The sequence below is a fragment of the Nicotiana sylvestris genome, chromosome 4 (assembly GCF_000393655.2).
Source record: "Nicotiana sylvestris chromosome 4, ASM39365v2, whole genome shotgun sequence".
NCBI classification, from domain to species: domain Eukaryota; kingdom Viridiplantae; phylum Streptophyta; class Magnoliopsida; order Solanales; family Solanaceae; genus Nicotiana; species Nicotiana sylvestris.
Genome location: NC_091060.1, coordinates 167,971,407 through 167,993,641, shown reverse-complemented (window position 1 = coordinate 167,993,641; position 22,235 = coordinate 167,971,407). Strand labels below are relative to the sequence as shown.

Here is a 22,235-nt window from a genome sequence, read left to right as displayed (position 1 = left end):
ATGGCATGGTCTGGCAAAGTTGGCCCACGAACGTGGTGATCTCCTTTAAAGACAGTGGTTGTTGGTTCCCTATGTACTGGGCTCGGAGCAGGGTGGACGACCATAACTGGAGGCCAAAGTTTGCTAGACCCTAGTGAAGGAGCTGAGTGGCCAGCCGAGCTAGGTACCAGGGGTTCTGGATGGCTATTTACATCGGGACAGACCCTACCATCATTTGTAGGTTTTGGGAATGTAATTGGAGTGCCATTTCCAACCATGATTCCGGCATGAGATCTGGAGGCATTGGAGTGGTAGTGATGGTTAGTAGAGGTGTGGATTGTGTTTGGGGGTGGGAGTTTTTATTCTCCATCGGAAAGAGCAGAGTGAGAGGGACTATTATGTGACTTAAGGTGTAAGAAGGGGTATGAGGTACATAAAAACCTATCTCCTTTATGGGATTCGTGTAGGGTGATTTGCCTTCTGCCATTAATCTTGAGGGATTGACAGGCATTGTCACTTCACTGATGGTATTGATTATTGGGTTTTTAGCAAGCACTTGATTATTTCTAATGGAAGAGGCAAGGTCGGGGGAGAGATGTTGGCGGGTTATGTGATACACATACTCAGGCTTGCATACTCAGGCTTGCTAAAATGGCCTTTCATAAGCTCGTGGGCCAATTTAGGATGAGATTGTGCTGACAAGGGATATCTTACCAAAAGGGATATATTCTCCTTTCGTGTAAGGATACCCAATTTGGAGGCGTTGGAGTCAAATGGGAGGGGGTGTGGAATCTGCATCCCATTTTTGTAGATTGTATTTTGATTTTTGGAGTGTGTATATTCTTTAAAATGGCATCTTTTGGGCTTGTGCCTGACTTAGGCAGATGCCATTTCAGCCCAATTAGCTTTGCCTGTGGGTTTTTAGTAATTATGATTTAGCACATTTGTAAAGATGGGCCTTCATCAGAGTTGGTACTTAAAGACCCAAGTCATGGTGATTAGTTGTAGCCCACCCCATAGAGCCCAAGCGTTTACCTGGGTTCAGTTGTTCATGGGCTTTAGGGTTACTTCCACTAATGGTGGAGTTAGGCAGGTGAAGGAATGTATCCGTGGCTTCACTGTATCGTTTTTTCTGATGCTGTTCCGACTGGCGCTTGTAGGCGATTTCCTTTAAGGGTTCCTTTTTGTTATGCTTGAATGAGACCATTTTCCATAGCGAATTTTTGCTAGAGACTGCATCAGTATGAGTGGTTGTAGGAGTTGGGTTGCCTGTAGTGTAACATATGGCCAATCCTCCCACATCCCTTGCAGAGAATCCCTTCCCCTTCATAGAGGATGGGTTGAGTATGGGTGCCGATGGTGACGGCGGTAGTGACAGGAATGTCCGACGGCACCTGAACACAAATCCTAGCATATCTCCCCCTAAGGGTGGAGAAGGTACATGTATCAATTTTCAGCAATTTACTAACTTTATTGCCCTCTTGCTCGAGGATCGCCCTATCATAGAATTTTGTTGGGAGCTGAGGGAGTTTGATCCAAATTGCTGTAATGGCAAGCCTTGATTCCGTTGGGACAAAGATTGGTTCCCATTTCCGTATTGATAAGAAGTGGCCCGTCACAAACCAGGGTCCCTCTGCTAGTACTTTGTTCCTGCTGGCTTCTAAGTTGAATTTGACAATAAAGAAATGTCATCCCAGTTCGATTAGTGTTAGCGGTTCAATGGGTTTCCAAAGATTTGCAAGCTTTGCTGGTAGTAAGTGGTGAGAAATTTTCCTCCCAAATAGTTTCACTATTAGGGAGTATCTCCAGGAGAAGTATAACCTGTCCTTGTCCTCTGTTGACAAAGGGATGGGGATATTTCCCACATTTAATTCGAATAGAGGAGGGGAGTGATTTAGTTCAAACGGAACGGAGGATAACAAATTGCTTTCCAGAAGAATTTCCTTGAAAGAATTATTTTGATGGGTATCCTTTTCCATCTCGACTTGGGAGGTTGCAACAAGGGGGTCTGGTGGTTCCGGTGGGATTTTGGAGGATGGATCCTCTACTAGGGGTGGGAATGTGGCCATGTCAGTGGTATTTGGTTAGAGAGTGGAGAGAGGTGTAGTTCCTCTCTCTTGTTCTAATATGTCACTACTTGATAGAAGTTGTTGTTGTGCTGCCAAAGAAAAAACTCCAAAATGTCTAAACCTAAAAGAAGTATAAATATTAGGAAAATAATTAAATGTCTAAGCCTAAATATTAGAAATAATTAAATATGTAATTTTAAATATTTGAGAAATAAGTAAATGACTATTTTATCTAGTGTCAAATCTATTATAATGGATAAAAAAGCCGAACGACATTTCGCTAAGGGCCTTCGTGCTTTTAATATACTTGTAATAACCCGACTGACTATTTTGCTTTTTAGATCCCCGTTCCCTAAATAAAACTCCATGTATGTGCTTCTACTGTTTTATGACTTGCGGGGTTTGTCACGATCCAAACTCGAGGGCCATGACTGGAACCCGGGCCATACTTGTGGAGCACCAGTGCACATTTTATCTGACCTTTCTTATTATCTATAAGGGCCGATGAGATCAATATAAATGGTAGACATGAATCCTAAACAACAAACAATGACAGATAATGTCATGAACATATATAACATGGCCCGACAAGGTTGTCATGAAGTTATATATAACGTACGAGTTGACAAGCTGCCATGAGAAACTATACAATAAAAATCAGTCGACAAAGCAACCAAACTATACATGAATCGACACTTGCCTATGAGTCTCTAAAGGAACATAAGTGCTACAATATTGCCGAACTTGGGGCCCGACATACCCATAATGTCTATACAAAAATGCATACCAAGACCACAACAAGTCCGGAGAAGGGATCTCGCCAATAACCGCTGAACTAGGTAGCCTACTGTGGTGGGAGAGCTGCGTCTACCTGTCTATCAGGACCTGCAGCAAGACATGAAGCATACACAAATAAAAAGGATGTTAATACGAATAAAGTACTAAGTATGTAAGGCAGGAAAGCATAAGTAAGAACAATAATGTAAACAGGGATAGAGAATATACAACATTTAACATCTAGGTACCTTTGAGGGCTACTGACATGAGATGCATGCTACACACACACACACATATATATACATATATATATATATATATATATATATATAGAGAGAGAGAGAGAGAGAGAGAGAGATCAACTTTTAAAACATACGCCTATGTGGGCATCATCATCATCATCATATCGTACCCGACCGTAATAGGCTTGGTAAAAAATGTACCTGGCAATCATAAAGCTAGGTAAAATCATACCCGGCCATCATAAGGCTCAGTAGAATCGTACCCGGCTTCGTGGAGCTCAGTAAAACCCAACTGATTAGTGGTTGCACAACAGGTGTCATACCCGACCGATTATAGTGCAGCTCGGTAGAGTAAAATAGATATATATATATATATATATAATGCTGGACTTATTGGAATTATATTCTAAATATTTTGGAGTGACGTAAAGTCGGTATCCTCCGTACACGTTATTAGTACTAACTCTTCATCATAAATCTTATAAGTATCAGGAAGTACCAACAACATTAATAACATAAGAATAAGAGAAGCAACATCAACACCAGTTGTTCCATAAGAAGGGAAATAATGTAAGTAGTTCTAGCTTCTAAGAGCAGAGTATCTTTGGAAGCTCGTTCATTACATTATGTACAATCGGAGTCGTGCAAAAGAAGGAAAGAGATAGCCTCACATACCTTGCATATACTTCCCAATCTGAAGCTATGCAAATGTCACAACTCCTTAGTCTACAATAAGAGAAATGACACTATCGTTATCATTTAAGCGTCGTAACTATTATGCATCGACCGCAACCTATTTTACGTTGAAATGGACAACACCTCCCATATTTATATGTGTAACGACCCGGCTGGTTGTTTTGAGAGTTATAGCCCTGATACCTATTAAATACTTTCCCCATATCTATTTTTGCTATTATGACTTGTCGGGAGGTTTTGTTTCGGATTTTGAAGTGTTCTGGGATATTTAGTCCCTAAACAGAGGCTTAAGTCTTAGGATTTGGACCGTAATTGGAATTGTGTAAAGATGACTCCAGAATGGAATTCTGTTGACTCCATTAGCTTTGTTGGGTGATCTTGGGCTTAGAGGCGTGTCCGGATTGTATTTGGAGGTTTGTAGCTTATTTTGGCTTGAAATGGTGAAAGTCAAATTTTTGAAAATTTTGATCGGTAGTGGACTTTTTGATATCGAGTTTAGAATCTAATTTCGGAAGTTGGAGTAGGTCCATAATGCTAATTGTCACTTGTGTGAAAAAATTGGGGTCAATCGGTGTGGTTTGATAGGTTTCGGTATCAGTTGTGAATATTAAAGTTTCAAGTTCTATAAGTTTGAATTGGAGGGTGATTTGTGATTTTACATTGTTTGATGTGATTTGAGGGCTCGACTAAGTTTGTATGGTGTTTTAGGAATTGTTGGTATGTTTGGTTGAGGTCCCGGGGTCCTCGGTTTGATTTCGGGTGCTTAATGGATCAAAAGTTGGATTTGTGTTGTTGCTGGAGCCTTCAGGCATCTGGTGTTTTTGCACCTGTGGTGGGGAGACCACAGGTGCGGGACCTGTCATGCCCCGAACCATAGTCTAGACGTAACACGACACTCGATGCCTGACTGCATGTGACCGAGCGAACCAAGTCTATGGCTGGATCAACATGTGGTATAACTATGAGCTAGAGTCAAATATAAAACATGATAATCTACTAAAGAGTCTAACTAAAATATCATAGATGCGGAAAATACTGAAAGGTCTGCAAGTATAAACAGATAGCCGACAAGGCTAACACATAAAAGCCTGCTAATATTTGACTGACTGGGTTATAGTCTATGAAGCCTTTAAAGAATACTGAAAATGCTAACTGTTTACCGGGACAAGGTCCCTGGTATACCTTATTAACTGAAATATTATAATGACTAAAAAAAGAGGGATAAGGCCCCGAAAGACTGGGGCTCACCAATAGTTGATACGAGATGTCCTAACAAGCAGAATCGTCAACCTGTAAATTGTTACTTGCATCGCGAGATGCAGGCCCCGGGCAAAAAGGGACGTCAGTACATTTGAATTGCCATGGTATGTAAAATAACTGAAGAAAAGAACTGTAAATACTGAAACTGAAACTAAACTGCTAGCTGATAAACTGATAACTGAATAAGGAAGTAAGGATATGAATACTCCCTCTTCTGAATGATGAACAACATGTTTATCTGATAAACTATGGCCTCAGGCCTAATATATATATATATATATATATGTATATGCACAAGCTATGACCTTAGGCCAAGTATATGTATACATAACTACGGCCTCAGGCCCAAAAATTCATAAAGCATAAACTACGACCTCAGACCCAAATACAGGTGTTCAACATTCAGGAATTTAAAATCAGGAATTGAGAATCATACTGCAATACATGATACTGAAATAATGAGCCATACCGAGTTACATGATACTGGAATAATGAATAGGATTAGACTGAGATAAGTATTCATAATAAGTTGATTTGTCATAACTGAAACTCATAGAATATCGAATGATTATGAAACTATGTCATCTAGGGAATAGAAGTTCTACTACTATTCAGGGAACTAGGGTATAGTTACTTTCTGAGGAAACTGGTAATGTTCCTAATAAATGGGACGTAGGGAGAATTATAGACATTCCCAAATGTAAAGAGTTAGCCTTACATACCTTAACTTACTTCTCTTGAGCGTAATACAACGTTTGTCAACCCTTTCAACTTTAATCTATAGCAATACAAGTCAAAGGGATTCCATATTAGCTATGATGCTCATATTTTGGTCACTTAAGCATTTTATCAAACACTTGGTAAAAATGAAGCTTCATAGTCCTTATTAATGGTGTCTCTACACGCAACAATCCATTCTCTTGTTCCTAGATAAATTCTAAAGTCTCAAATGATTATAATCAACATTATTCTTCATCACCCATAAGGTAAACAACACCCTTAACCACTAATCAACCATCAACACCCCAACCCTATAATCATTCATGTTTTTCTATCAAACCTATCAATTCATATCTCATGAACTAGGGTTTATAATCATTAAACAAATGCTAGAATCAATTAGAGGGTGAAGACATTACCTTTTTGAAGTTCAAACCCTTTAAATTCGAGTTCTAGGCTTCCTTCTCTTAACAATGATGTCCTAATCGAATATCTAATGATATGGAGGGTTTACCCATGTTAATAAGATGTTGGAAAATTGAAATTAACTTAGAATCACTATTAGAGCTTACCTTGGGTGGTGGAAGGACCCTTAAGGAGTTAGGTTTTTTAGAGTTCCACTATCTAGAGCAAGTTTTTATGTTTTGGGGCTGTGGGGGACGAAATATAGCTTTAAAACGACCCCCCAAGAGCACACCCGCGCACCTGGAGATCAGCCCACGCTACTGACCACACAAAACGGCAGTAACACTGCCTCAAAATTAGCGCGGTCGCGCTACCGGGAGCGTATATCGCAGACTGTTCTGTAAAACGCGCATAACTTTTTACACAGAGATCCGTTCGGGCTCCATAATATATCGTTGGAAAGATATTGCAAAGTCCTACAATCTTTGTGTTTTGGGTCTTCCTAAACTATTTACAAATATTTACTAAAACCTGCTGGAAGATAGAACTTCTGCAAACTTAGTTGATTTTGTCAAATCTTATGCACCTTACTTTCCATCTTGATTTTGAAACAACTATTTTCATCCATAATCATCCTGATGGGACTTCACATGTTCACAATATAACTTTACCACTCATTTAACACATTCACACCTAAGCCAAATTTACGGGGTGTTACATTATCTCCCCCTTGAAATCATTCGTCCTCGAATGATGGTCCTGGTTGCAACTACAACTATCTATGGACATTAAACGGGTGTGATGGTGATATACGAATATTGAAATATCATGAATACATGTATATCAAACTGAACGAGTATATAATAATTGAATACTAAGCTTAGTAAACACTGAAGGACATGGAGATTATAATATAAGGCCTGAATGGAAAGGTTGATTACCTTCCACATTTTCCTTTTGCTCTTCAAAGAGATGGGGATATCTAGACTTCATGTCCTCTTCAGCTTCCCATGTAGCCTCTTCAATCATTTGATTCCTCCAAAGCACTTTTACTGAAGCAATTTCCTTAGTTCTAAGCTTGCGGATTTGTCGATCAAGAATAGCCACTGGAATTTCCTCATAAGACATGCTGTCTTTAACCCCTATAATCTCCGTAGGAACCACAAGTGACGGGTCTCCCATGAGTTTCTTCAACATGGACACATGAAACACTAGGTGTACAGTAGCTAGTTCTTGTGGCAATTCTAACTCATAAGCCACTTGTCTGATCCTTCGCAGGATTCTATATGGCCCAATATAGCGGGGACTAAGCTTCCCCTTCTTCCCAAATCTCATAACGCCTTTCATGGGCGATACTTTTAGAAACACCCAATCATCAACTTGGAACTCTAAGTCTCTATGACGTATGTCTGAATAGGACTTTTAGAGACTTTAAGCCGTTTTCAAATACCTTTGTATCAAGTTGACTTTCTCCATAGCCTGATAGAACAACTCGGGTCCTAACAACTCCGCTTCTCCGACTTCGAACCAACCAATTGGTGATCTACACCTTCACCCATACAGAGCTTCGTACGGTGCCATCTTGATACTAGAGTGATATCTGTTATTATAAGCAAACTCAATGAGAGGTAGATGATCATCCCAATTACCCTTAAATTCAATAACACACGCCCTCAACATATCCTCAAGAGTCTGAATGGTGCATTCCGCCTGGCCATCTATCTGAGGATGAAAAGCAGTGCTGAGGTTCACCCTTGTGCTCAATCCTTTCTGAAAGGATTTCCAAAAGTTTGCTGTGAACTAAACACCACGATCTGAGATAATGGACAAGGCAGTCCCATGCAATCGGACAATTTCTTTGATATACGACTTGTCATAATCCCCGACCGAATCTGTAGTCTTCACTGGCAAGAAGTGAGCAGACTTGGTAAGTCGGTCTACAATCACCCAAATCGAATCATGCTTCCGGAACGAGAGAGGTAGACCTATTATGAAGTCCATGTTTATCATCTCCCATTTACAAATGGGAATTTCTATATTCTAAGTTAAGCCATCAGGCCTCTGGTGTTCGACTTTTACCTGCTGACAATTTGGACACTTAGGCACGAAATCTATTATATTCTTTTTCATATCGTTCCACCAATAAACCTCCTTAAGATCATGATACATCTTTATGGAGTCTGGGTGAATAGAATACCTGGAATTGTGGGCTTCTGACATAATCCGCTCTCTGAGCCCATCTACGTCTGGAACACATAGTCTGCCTCTGTATCTCAAAGTACCATCATCTCCCCCTTGTTCAAAAGCCATAGTCTTGTGTTTGTGAATTCCCTCCTTCAGCTGCAATAAGTAGGGATCACTGAACTGTTTTTCCTTCACTTCAGCTACTAAGGAGGATTCAGCCCTGTTTTGGAGAACAACGCCACCATCTTCGGATTCCAAAAGTTGAACTCCTAGACTTGCTAAGCGGTAGACTTCCTTCATCATAGTTCGCTTGTCTGCCTCAACATGAGCTAAGCTGCCCATAGAACGCCGACTGAGAGCATCGGCTACAACATTTGCTTTCCCCGGATGATAGAGGATATGAACATCATAATATTTAAGTAATTTGAGCCACCTTATCTAACGTAGATTTAATTCTCTTTGCTTGAAGATGTACTAGAGACTCTTGTGATCTATAAAAATGTCAACATGTACCCCATACAAATAATAGCACCAGATCTTAAGCGCAAATACCATAGCTGCTAATTCAAGATGATGAGTCGGATAATTCTTCTCGTGAGCCTTGAGTTGTCTCGACGCGTAGGCTATGACTTTACCGTGCTGCATTAATACACACCCAAGACCAACCCCTGAAGCATCACAATAAACAACGAACCCTTCGGTTCCTTCCGGTAATGTCAGGACTGGAGCTGAAGTCAACCTTTTCTTTAACTCCTCAAAACTTTTCTTGCACGCGTTCGACCATTGAAACTTTGACTTTCTTCTGAGTTAATCTAGTTAAAGGGGACAAGATAGAAGAAAATCCCTCTACAAAATACCTATAATACCCTGCTACACCCAAGAAACTTCTTATATCGGATATTGAGGTGGGTGTAGGCCAATTCTTCACTGCCTCTATTTTCTAAGAGTCCACCTTCACGCCTTCCCCTGAGATGACATGGCCCAAAAACGCTATTGATTTCAACCATAATTCACACTTAGAAAATTTTGCATATAGCTTGTGATCCTGCAGTGTCTGCAACACAATTCTGAGATGTTCGGGATGGTCAGTCTCACTACGGGAATAAATCAAGATGTTATTAATAAACACGATAACAAACAAATCGATATAAGGCTTGAAGACCCTATTCATAAGGTCCATGAAAATTGCTGGTGCATTCGTTAAACCGAATGATATTACCAAAAATTCGAAATGCCCATATCGAGTCCTAAAAGCTATTTTTTGAATATCAACTTCCTTAACCTTCAATTGATGGTATCCCGATTTGAGGTCAATCTTGGAATAACACTAGGCACCCTGAAGTTGATCAAATAAATCATCTATTCTGGAAAGAGGGTACTTGTTCTTGATGGTGACTTTATTCAACTGATGATAGTCAATGCACATACGCAAAAACCTGTCCTTCTTTCAGACAAACAAGACCGGTGCGCCCCAAGGTGAGACATTTTCCTTATAAATCCCTTATCTAGAAGATCTTTTAACTCTTTTAACTCTGTTGTAGCCATTCTGTAAGGCAGAATAGATATCGGCTTAGTGCCTGGAAGTAGATCAATTCCAAAGTCAATCTCTCTATCGGGAGGGACTCTAGGGAGATCTTCGGGAAACACTTCTGGAAACTCATTTACAATTGGTACCGACTAGAGAGTGGGGATATGAGCATCTGCATCCTTAACTCGAACCAGGTGATAGATATATCCCTTGGAGATCATCTTTCTGGCCTTAAGATAGGAAATAAACCTACCCCTAGGCGTTACTGCACCACCCTTCCATTCTAAGACTGGTTCACCAGGGAATTCAAAACTTACTATTTTGGTTCTACAACCCACTGTGGCATAACATGACTCTAACCAATCCATGCCCATGATCACATCGAAGTCTACCATCTCCAATTCTACTAAGTCTGTTATAGTAAGACGATAATGCACTTTGACTGGACATCCCCTATAGATACACCTTGCTATAACTGATTCTCCAACTGAAGTGGACACTTCAAAGGGTTCACACAACTTTTCTGGTTCTATCCTAAATTTCTTAGCAATATATGGGGTTACATAAGATTGGGTGGATCCCGAATCTATAAGAGCATAGACATCAAAAGTGAATATTGTTAGCATACCTGTGATAACATTTCCATGAGCCTCTGTATCTTCACAGCCTGCCAGTGCATACAACCGGTTTTTAATTGGTGACAATCAGACATCTTAATAGAAGGATTTAAAACTGCACCAATTAAGTAAATCGGAGGAATTGGAAAGAAATATTTTTTGAATTTTGCTTGCATTTTTTCAACAACATCCTTATATTTTTCTTTCTTCTTAAATCCAGAGAGTAGAAAAGAAATTTCAGCTATATGTACTAAAGCCATAGTAATAGTAGGGTAATATGCTCCAGAAAACTCAACAGTAGCTGTATAAAATTTATGTAAAAATTTAACAACATCACTAATGACCTCCCAAGTACTAGTTGTTAACATACAGTTTGGATCAGTACAATGCGCATTAGCAACTTCAGTTATTGGGAATCTATATTTGTAGCAACATTTTAAAAATATATATTTATAATTCCATCTAATAACAATTTCGTCTGGCATGAATCTGGATTTAAGGTTATACTGGACACACTTATTCTTAAATTCCTTTATTCTAGATTGTCTATTATTTCCTTGAATAACAACAATTGCTCTTCTAACATGAGTAATCGCAGTTGAAAATAAATCAAGGCCACTTTTAACAATTAAATTATAAACATGACATGCACACCTAACATGAAAAATTTCATCAAGAGGTGGTTGCAAATGCAGTTTTAATATTGAAATTGCGGCATTATTGTTAGAAACATTAGCAAAAGACATACATAATACTTTTTGCTTGAGATTATAAAATTCAAAAACTTCACAAATAGTACTACTTATAAACGCAGCAGTATGACTCTGATCTTCATCATATCTAAAAGCGATCATACGTTTTTGCATACAAGTAGTATCATCTATCCAATGACATGTAATTGTCAAATAATCATTTCCATTAACACCATGGCCAATATCAGAAGTTAGAGAAACTCTACAAGGAAGGTGGCTAAACAAATAACGTATGTATGTTTGATATTGTCCATGAAGTCTAAAGATATCAGCTCTACAAGTACTTCTAGGGATACCTTTAAATAAAGGATTGTAAATCTTTTGAATATACATAATAAGATATGATGAAGAAGCAAAAGAAAAAGGTAGACAACCCAAAGCAATCATTTTTGCTAACTCCCCACGATCCTTCATTTTTTCATATTTCACTAGACCTCCAGTAGTAGGGTTAATATTTGTTTGATTTCCATCACCATCAGCGCCCCATTCTATGGGATGCTCAGTTCTCATATGTCTACTAAGCGTCCCAGTCCCCCTTAAATTTCCTCCAGTCAAATGTTTAAAATCACATTTACAAATTTTGCATTTAACTCTATCAGTACCTTCTATTATTTCAAAAAACAATTCAAACCTTACTTCTTTTTCTACGATTAGTAGTCAGAGCCATATGTGGTCTACTACTAGTGCCTCGACCACCACCCCTTGTAGCAACTCCAACACTACCAACTCCAGCACTAGTAGGTGTAGCTGGTATCTCATCTTCCATTCCTATTTCATTATCTTCTATTCCAAATTTTTCTTGTAATTGTTCATAATCTATATCTATATTATCATTAGGCGATGTTTCAGAAACATGTGAAAATGATAATGGGTTATTACTATTACTACCAAATACTGAAGGACTATCTCTTTTTTATTTTCCCTACCAGTAACTCTTTTATACGCTCTTTAGCAGCATTAAACATATTGTAAAAATTAAAGTATAAGCTAAAATTAAATATGCAATTAAAATAGTAAATAAGAGAAAGAGTTGGAGGGAGTGCACCGAATTCGACAATAAATTGAGCACTTGATAACTCAATTTTGATGTTACCACGAACAAATGTCAAGCGAGTATTTCAATTTTGAACTTCAATTGTTCAAACTTCAAATTCCGAATGATAAAACACGATAATTTAAATTCAAGAAAAGAGAGCCAAATAAAATTAGAAGATGAATTGAAGACTTGAAGTCTTGCAAATTGGAGAATGGGAGAAATTGAGATTGAGAAATAAGTATTGAGTGAAGAAATGAATAAGAAGAGGGGGGTATTTATAGTTTTAGAGAAGGTTAGTTTTGTAAATTGAAAAAGGGTTAAAAAAAAGAGGTTATTTGTGCAATTTTCCCGTTGGCCAACAGACCAATTCAAGGTCTGACCGTTGCCAACGGTCAGTGGGGCCCACCTATTTTGAAAATTAAAAAAAAACAAAAAAAAGTTTCTAGCCATTGTACCGGGTCGGTTAACCCGGTAAGGGTAACTGTTCATTGGATCGGGTTCAACCGGTCCGGTTACCCGTTTTAAAATTCTAAACGGACCAACCCCCTCTACCCCTTCTACCCAGCCCAACCCAACCCCCTTTAACCAGTCTTGGCCGGTTTCTGGTTTAACCGGTCTGGGCCAGTCCGGAACTGGGTCAACCTAGCCCGTTTAACACCTATAGTCTAAATTGTAGGATTTCGTGTTGTAAATATTATTTCTATTGTTTGAGCTATGTATTTACTTTGGGACTACGGAACGGTATATCAGGAGATCCGCCTGTATTGCATATTTACTTTGAGACTACGGAATGGTGTTTCGGGAGATCCCCCTGCACATTTACGTTTGAGACTACGAGACGGTATCTCGAAAGATCCCCTGTTGTTATCTCTATGTACTGAGCTGTTGTCTTCTATAATTTTACTCTTTTTAAATTTCAGTCTTTATTTTACTTCGGTATTTCATTCTATTTTGTTTTGATATATATATATATATACACACACACACACACCCTAGTAGGGCCCTGACCTGACCTCGTCACTACTCAATCGAGGTTAGGCTTGACACTTACTGGGTACCGTTGTTCTGTACTCATGCCCTTATCTACACATGTTTTTTTCGTGTGCTGATCCAGGTACCGCTTATCAGCCGCATTATCAGTGAGTCGAGGTAGCATTGGAAACTTCAAGGTATATCTGCCGCGTCCGCAGACTCAGAGTCCCTTTCTATTCTTCCCATGTCAAACACTTCTTGTATTTTTATTTTGTTAGACTTTGGAGTATAGAGATACTATTTTTCTTTCTGTAGTTTGTGACTCATGATATTTCGGGTTTTGGAAAAAACTGTGTACGTCCAATGTTTGGTTATTGTACATGCCAAGCGGCATTATTATTGGTTATTCAGTATCAAATGCAATTAATAGTTTATATTGTTTCCATTGTTGATATTTTCGCAATTTGTTAGGCTTACCTAGTCGCAGAGACTAGGTGCCGTCACGACATGTCTTGGAGGGATGTTTGGGTCGTGAAAAGTTGGTATCAGAGCTCTAGGTTCATAGGAGTCGTGAGTCACAAACCAGTTTATTAGAGTCGCACGAATCGGTATGGAGACGTCTATATTTATCTTAGGGGAGTTGTGGAACTGTTAGGAAAATTTCACTTCATTTGATTCTTTATTGTGCAAAATTATTGACTTCAAAATTCTAAACTTCTGTCTTCTATTCTCTCACAGATGGTAAGGACACGTGTAGCCGAAGATGACCAGACACTCGCGCCCCCTACTAGAGCCGCCAGAGTACGTGGCCGAGGTAGAGGCTGAGGATGCTCGCGTGGTGCAGCCAGAGCACCCGAGCGAGCTGCTATAAAAGAGCCACCAGTAGCTCCTGTCGGAGCGCAGGCACCTGAGACACCTACTACTACTATAATAGCTCTTTAGGAGACTCTTGCACAGTTCCTGAGCATGTTCGGTACTCTAGCTCAGGCAAGGTTGATTCCCCTTACTCTAGCCACATCTTAGGCCGGGGGAGGAGTACAGACTCTCGCCATCCACACCCCAGAGTAGCCGATTCAGGTCGATAAGATTCTAGAGGTTATACCGATGCCACCTATAGCCCCAGTTCAGCCCGAGGGTAGGCAGCAGTTTCAGAGGAGGAGCATCATAAGCTCGAGGGGTACCAGAAGTATCACCCTCCTACTTTTAGTGGTCTAGCGTTAGATGATTCTTAGGGATTTCTGGAGGGGTGCCACCGTATCCTCCATACTATGGGCATAGATGAGTCGAGTGGGGTTTCTTTCACAATATTTCAGCTTTGGGGAGTAGACTATCAGTGGTGGTGTGCTTATGAGTTGGGCAGTCCGGCCGAGGTAGCTTCCCCTACATGGACTCAGTTAGGATACATGTTTTTGAGAGTGTATGTCCCTCAGAGCCTCAGGGACGCATGACACGTGGAGTTTGAGCAATTGCGCTAGGGTGCTATGACATTTTCAGAGTATGCACTCTGTTTCATTGACTTGGCTAGACATGCACCTGCCTTGGTTTCTACAGTTCGAGAGAGGGTCCGTTGGTTTATTGTAGGGCTCCATCCCAGCATCGGACTAGCATGGCTCGGGAGTTAGAGATGGATATCTCGTATCAGCAGGTTGTGAGTATTTCCAGGAGAGTGGAGGGCATGCTTGCTCGAGAGAGAGAGACCAAGAGGTCTCGAGAGTCTGGCTATTATTCAGGTGCCCGTACCCTAGCTACAGTTCGACATGGTAGGGGCTATGTGAGTCACACCGTTCATTTAGATCTTCAAGCTGCCAGTGGTATTCCAGCCCCTTCTAGGCCTCAGGAGCCTTATTATGCACGTCCGGTATCTAGTGTGCCTCCTACACGAGGTGTTTTTAGCGGTCAGCCCAGCATACCTGGCCCGAGTCAGCCACAATAGCCATGCCTTCTTAGAGCTTGTTTTGAGTGTAGTGACACTATATGGTGAGAGATTCCCCAGACTTAGGAGGGGTGCACCTTCACAGAATCTGTAAGGTACAAGATCGTAAGTGTGTACAAGCTTCGATTTAAGTCTTAAGAGACAAAATCTGTATCTACAAGGTAGAAACTTTATTTCATTTCTGTGCATAATATACAAGACCGTAAGTGTGTACAAGCTTTGTGTTATGGTTTAGATGGTCTATGTGGGCACGGTTCATTTGACCGTTTAGCCCTTATAGTAAATCCTATCCACCGAGCTCAGACTGTTCAAGCACAAAGTTTCATTCCTTGCTAAAAATCATCATCCAAGGGTTATGGCCCCCAGTATTCGAGGTCGATCATTGAGATGGCTCAGATACTATTAACGTGACCATCAACTCCGGTTTATAACTGATCTTTGATTCTAAGTTAGCACGATCTACTGTTGCCTCGATAAAAATCTAGTCAGAAAACCCATTTGGGATAAAATCGGTTCAAGGGAAAAAGAGTGCAATGCGTGCTTTCAGGCCTAACAACGACATCGTCCTCTGGCTATTCCCTGCTAGTGTTATTCTAATTCGTAATGTATATAAATAAAATGAGTGGGGTCATACCTTAGCAGTAGTATCATTTTGTGTAGGTCATGTTCCAGTTGTTTGGTAGCCTCTCACCGTTCCCTACTTCGAGTTTGTATGAACCGTTATCGGTAATATCGATAATTAGATAAGGACCTTCCTAATTCGGTCCTAACTTCCCTTCGTTCGGGTTTCGGGTATTTAGTGTTACTTTTCTTAACACCAAGTCATCGATATTGAAGTTTCAGAGGTTGGATCTTCGATTATAATACCTTTCCATCTATTGCTTCTAGGCAGCCAATCGTACAGGGGCTGTTTCGCGCCTTTCGTCCAATAGTTCCAGGCTCGTGCTCATGGCCTCGTCATTTGAATTTTCGGTTGTGTATTAGAACCTGAGACTCGGTTCTCCCACCTCGGCCAGTATTAGTGCTTCGATACCATAGACCAACGAAAATAAGGTGGACTTGGTGCTAGAATTGAGGTCGTACGGTATGCCCATAGGACTTCAGACAAAATTCCTTCCATTTTCCTTTGGCATCGGTCAATCTTTTCTTAAGGTTCTGGAGTATGGTTTTATTTGTAGACTCTACCAGCCCGTTCTCACTAGGGTGATAGGGTGTTGTTAATATCCTTTTGATCTTATGGTCTTCGACGTACCTTGCTTCCAATGAATTGCTTCCCGTTGTCACATATGATTTCTGTTGGCATTCCGAACAAACATATTATGTGTTCCCAAATAAAATCAATAACTTCTTTTTCCCTGACTTTTTCGAATGCTTGGGCTTCAACCCATTTAGAAAAATAGTCAATCATAAATAGTATAAATTGAGCCTTACCATGTGCCCATTGCAAGGGACCGACGATGTCCATTCCCTATTTCTTGAATGGCCAAGGTGACAAAATCAAGTGTAGTAGATCCCCGGGATGATGGATCATTGGCGCATGCCTCTGACAGCCGCTGCATTTTTGCAAGAACCCCTTCGCATCTTTCTCCATGTCGATCCAGTAGTAGTTGGCCTTGATTATCTTATAAACCAATGATTCTACCTTAGAATGGTTTCTGCAGGTGCCTTCGTGAACTTCCCTCAAAACATATTCATTGTCTCTTGGTCCTAGACAAATGGCGAGTGGGCCATCGAATGTTCTTCTGAATAGGGTATTATCCTCAGACAGGCTAAATCTGGCCGTCTTCGTGCTCAGAGCCCTCGACTCTTTAGGATCCGAGGGAAGCTTCTCGGTCTTTAGGTAATCTATATACTTATTTCTCCGGTCCCATGTTATGCTTGTCGAGTTTATCTCGGCATGTCCTTGAATAACGAGTTTATCTCGGCGTGTCCTTTCTCCACTATCGATTTCATTACTTGTATGACCGTTCCTGAGCTGAATTCGACGTCATCAACCGACAACCCCAAGTTAGCCAGAGCATCAACTTCGCTATTTTGGTCCGGGGGGACGTGTTGTAGGGCCCATTCCTTGAATCAATGAAGCGTTACTTGTAGTTTATCCAAGTATCTTTGCATTCATTCCTCCTTTACTTCAAATTTCCCATTGACTTGATTCACCACAAGGAGAGAATCACGTTTAGCTTCGATCACTTCAGCCCCCAGGCTTTTAGCCAATTCGAGACTTGCAATCATGGCATCATGCTCGGCCCCATTGTTAGTCAATTTCACAGTTCTAATAGATTGCCTACTACGTTACCCAAGTGCAGCTTCAACACGATGACGAGTCTGGACCCCTTTGCATTCGATGCACCGTCCGTAAATAGGGTCCAGATCCCTGAGGAGGTCCTCGAGGTTAACAATAATTCTTTTCGACCTCGAGTATTAAGGCTGGCGTGAAGTCGACCATGAAGTCTGCCAAAATTTGAGACTTGATGGAGTTCAGGGTCGAAATCCAATATCATACCTGATAATTTCCACGACCCATTTGGCCACTCGTCCCAAGAGCTCATATTTGTGCAGTATGTTTCTCAATGGGTAAGTAGTCACGACACATATTGGATGACACTGAAAATATGGCCTTAACTTCTTGGAGGCACTTAGCAAAGCGAGCGCCAATTTTTTAAGGTATAGATACTTTGTTTCGGCCTCGCCTAGAGTCCTGCTAACACAATACATTGTGAATTGCAAACCTTCTTCTTCCCGGACTAAAACTCCGTTTACCGCTATCTCGAATACTGCCAAGTACAAGTACAATTGTTCATCTACCTTCGGAGTATAAAGATAAGGTGGACTCGAAAGGTACCCTTTTAGTTTTTCCAAAGCTTGCTGGCACTCCGGGGTCCATGAGAAGTTATTCTTCTTTTATATAATGAGAAGAATCGATGGCTCTTATTGGAGGACCTTGAAATGAAACGACCCTAGGCGGTTATGCGCCCGATTAGACTTTGAACGACCTTGACATTATCCACCACAGTGATATCTTCTATGGCCTTGATGTTGTCGGGATTGATCTCGATGCCCCAGTTGGACACCATGAATTTAAGGAACTTCTCGGACCCGACTCCGAATGCATATTTTTCTGGGATCAATTTCGTATTGTATTTCTTCAGTATGTTGAAGTTTCCTGCAAATATTCCAAATGGTCCTCTGCTCGTAGGGACTTAACTAACATGTCATCAATGTAAACCTCCATTAAGTTCCCTATTTGTTCCTCGAACATCTGATTTACTAAGCGTTGGTAAGTGGCACCAGTATTTTTTAGTCCGAATGAAATTATGTTACAACAATAGGTTCCATATTTAGTGATGAAGGAAGTCTTTTCTTGGTAGCCCGGATCCATCCAGATCTGGCTATACCCAAAATAGGCGCCGAGAAAGCTGAGTATATCGTGGTTGGCCATCGCATCGATCATACGATCAATGTTAGGCAAAGGAAAAGAGTCTTTTGGTAATGCCTTGTTCAAGGATTTATAATCTACGCACATTCTCAATTTATTTTCCTTTTAGGCACTACCACTACGTTCGCTAACCAATCCGGGTACTTAACTTCCTGAGTGGAGCCTATTTTAAGAAGTTTGGATATCTCGTCTTTGATGAATGCATACTTGACTTCGAATTGAGGCCTCCTCTTCTGTTTAACCGGGTGAAACTTCAAATCCAAGCGCATCTTGTAAGTAGTTATTTCTTGCGGGATCCCTATCATGTCAAGATGGGACCAAGTGAAGCAATCTATGTTAGCTATAGGTAATTCAATGAGTTTTTTCCAGAGCTTGGGAGATAGCCTCGTGCCCAAGTATACCTTTCTATCGGGCAGGTGCTCGATCAACCTGACTTGCTCCAGCTCCTCAACTGTTGACTTGGTGGCGCAGAATCATCAAGGGTTGTGAAAGACCTAGGGACTCCGTAGTCGTCATCCTCACATGTCTCCTCCTTTTCTAGTTCGGTTAGGGCCGGCATCAATGATTGCTATTTGGTTTCTCCCTTGGTGACCGAACTCAGGTTCTTCGATGTCGAAAGTGCAGATATCGGGACCACCTCACCGACCGCAAGCATTTTCTTTGCAGTCGGGTGCTCACTGTAAACTGGTTTGATCCCTCCCGATATAGGAAATTTCAACGCCTGATGTAGTGTCGAGGGTACTGACCTCATGTTGTGAATTCATGGCCTCCCAAATAAAGTATTGTACCTCATGTCTTCTTCGATCACGTAGAACTTTGTGTCCTGAACTCAACTTGTGAGTAGTTATTTCTTGTGGGATCCTTGTCATGTCAAGATGGTACCAAGCAAAGCAATCTATGTTAGCTATAAGGAATTCAATAAGTTTTTTCCTGAGCCCAATAGATAGCCCCGTGCCTAGGTATACCTTTCGATCGGGCAAGTGCTCGATCAACCTGACTTGCTCCAGCTCCTCAACCATTGACTTGGTGGCATGGAATCATCAGGGTCTATGAAAGTACTAGGGACTCTATAGTTATAATCCTCGCCTATCTCCTGCTTTTCTGGTTCGATTGGGGCCGGCGTCGATGATTGCTATTTGGTTTCTCCCTTGGTGACTAAACTCAGTTTCTTCGATGTCGAAAGTGCAGATATCAGACCATCTCATCGACCACGAAAATTTTCTTTGCAGCTAGTTACTCACCATAAACTGTTTTGATCCCTCCTGGTGTAGAAAATTTCAATGCCTGATGTAGTGTCGAGGGTACTGCCCTCATGTTGTGAATCCATGGCCTTCTGAATAAAGCATTATACCTCATGTATTCTTTGATTACATAGAACTTTGTGTCCTGAATGGTCCTTGCGGTGTTTACCGATAGAGTTATCTCCCCTTTAGTGGTCTAGCATGCCATGTTGAATCCGTTTAAGACTCGAATTGTAGACACTATTTGGTCTTGCAGACCCAGCTATTCTATGACCCTCGATCTAATGATAGTGGTAGAGCTACTTAGATCAATTAACAATCGCTTAACTTGAGATTTATTTATGAGTATAGATATTACCAGTGCATCATTGTGTGGCTATATGATGCCTTCAGTGTCCTCGTCATTGAAAGATACACTTCCCTCTGATACATAGTTCGAGTTCGTTTTTCTCTTGTAATGGAGACTTTAGTACATTTTAACATTTGCCCTTGGGGGATGTCAACTCCACCAATGATCATGTTAATGACGTGCTGAGGTTCCTCTTACTCGATCTGTTTGTTAGCGTCCCTATTCCTGAAGTGATTTTTGGCTTGATCATTCAGAAATTCTCGAAGGTGCCTATTGTAGAATAACATGGCTACTTCTTTTCTAAGTTATCGGCAGTCTTTGGTTCTATGTCCATGGGTGCCATGATATTTATACATTAGATTGGGGTCCCTTTGGGCAGGATCAGACTGCAATGGTCAAGGCCACTTAGTATCATTGATGCGTCAGATGGCTGATATGATACCTGTGAGCACGTGACTTTTGCCTCGCAAGAATTACTCCAAAAGAAATCACAAATAATTTTTCTTTGTATGCAATTTTTGAATTTTCGTGACATTTCGTCTGTGCATGTGCATTTTATTCTAACTAAGGAAAAATACAGAAAATAGTAATATAGGTACATGTGCATTTAGGAATTAATGTTGTGTTTTCATAATTAATTAATCATGGGTTTATATAAAAGGATAAAATAAAATATATTTAGGAATTAAATAAACCATAGTTGGTTTTAAAAGAAGAAAATATGCATTTAAAGTGTGCCATCGTGGGATTTTATTTTTTACTTGTGTGGTAATTGTTGATAAGAGTTAATATTTTGTAGTTTGATTTTGGTTTTATATTTCATTTTTTATTTTAGAATTTTTGTTAAAGTGTTGATTAAAAGAAGAAATGAGAAGAATTAAAAACATAGGCCAATCAGATCTGGGCCAAGAAACTTTAAACCAAAAATCAGGCCCAAAACTTTTTCTATACCCGGCCAAATCCAGTCCACCTGCAGCCAATCCAAACGACGTCGTATTGGAACCTTACATCTGGACCGTCGATCAAGATGATTTAATGGTCAAGATCAATTCTCCTGTTAAACCAAACGACATCGTATGGCTGTATTTGATCAGGACCGTTCATCGTTATTGATCCAATGGCTCCCAGGCTTTCCCTCCTAACTCGACCCATCCCCATCTGAGACCGACCCAATCCCCACTAAACCAAAACGGCACCGTTCCTTTAAGTTGAGAGATCCTGGCCATCGATCTTGCCTGATCTAACGGCCCAGATCAGACCACCCCTCCCCTATATAAACTGAATTCCTAACCCAGCCCCCTAACTAAACACCCCCCCTCATCCTCTTGTTCATCATCGTCTCTGAGACAATGCCCCCTCCAAACCCTAGCTGCCCTAGCTCCCCCTCGCCTGAAACCCGACGGCAACTACGCTTCCGGACACCAAACCAACACCCTAAGACCACCTGACCACCCTCTATCCAAATCTGGTAACCACTTAGCTCGAATCTTCATCGAGCTTCTCGAATCTTCATTTGAAGATTCGAGCCAAAATCAGATCCAAACCAACCAGTCCCTAATTAACACCACAGCACCCCCGAACCACCCTCGTTACAGATCTGTTGGTTGTTCACCTCGAATCACCCTACATCGTCTCGAATCTTCAATCGAAGATTCGAGCATAACCTAAACCTACCCCAATGTACCCCAAACTCACACCAGTCACTCTCCTAACCTCACTTGGTTTGGTTCGAATCTAACCAGAAGTGGTTGAGCCCTAAATCAGACCCTCAAGAACCCTAAAATCCCAAATCTTGGAATTTGCCCAAATTAAGTAGAAGGTTGAGGTCTAATCGACCTTAATCGAAGTATTTTCAGTTGAAAATACTTCGACTAAGGTCTGTTCGATTTCAAAGTGTCGGAATCAGAGTTTCGAAGACTGGGTCCGTATAATTCTGTTATTATGAGGTATTTTCTTTCTTTCCTTCGTGTTTGTTTTCATTATTTACGTATCTGTTTATTTACTATGTTGATTTTGGTTGTTTTTAGTCAAATTGACTC

At 40.7% G+C, this 22,235-nt stretch overlaps 1 protein-coding gene across 1 annotated transcript; it reads right to left on the bottom strand.

Annotated features, from left to right (window-relative positions):
• Positions 1–2,892: 2,892 nt before the first annotated feature.
• On the bottom strand, positions 2,893–11,995 carry LOC138890495 (uncharacterized). The gene is made up of 8 exons (XM_070173885.1): positions 11,866–11,995; positions 10,489–10,527; positions 10,253–10,446; positions 8,885–8,971; positions 8,228–8,770; positions 7,798–7,918; positions 7,090–7,557; positions 2,893–2,933 (listed from the first exon to the last, which is right to left on the bottom strand). The coding sequence occupies exons 1-8, from the start codon at positions 11,993–11,995 to the stop codon at positions 2,893–2,895; spliced, it is 1,623 nt and encodes a 540-aa protein (XP_070029986.1).
• Positions 11,996–22,235: the final 10,240 nt, after the last annotated feature.

Bases quoted from the DNA above. Each gene is read 5' to 3' on its own strand.
- LOC138890495 (XM_070173885.1), bottom strand. From the start codon at position 11,995: ATGGAAGATGAGATACCAGCTACACCTACTAGTGCTGGAGTTGGTAGT. The intron at 10,528-11,865 runs GTAAGGTTTGAA...ATGCACTGGCAG, and splicing joins TACTAATCGTAGAAAAAGAA to GCTGTGAAGATACAGAGGCT. The intron at 8,972-10,252 runs GTAGACTTCGAT...GTATTAATGCAG, and splicing joins ACTTAGTAGAATTGGAGATG to CACGGTAAAGTCATAGCCTA.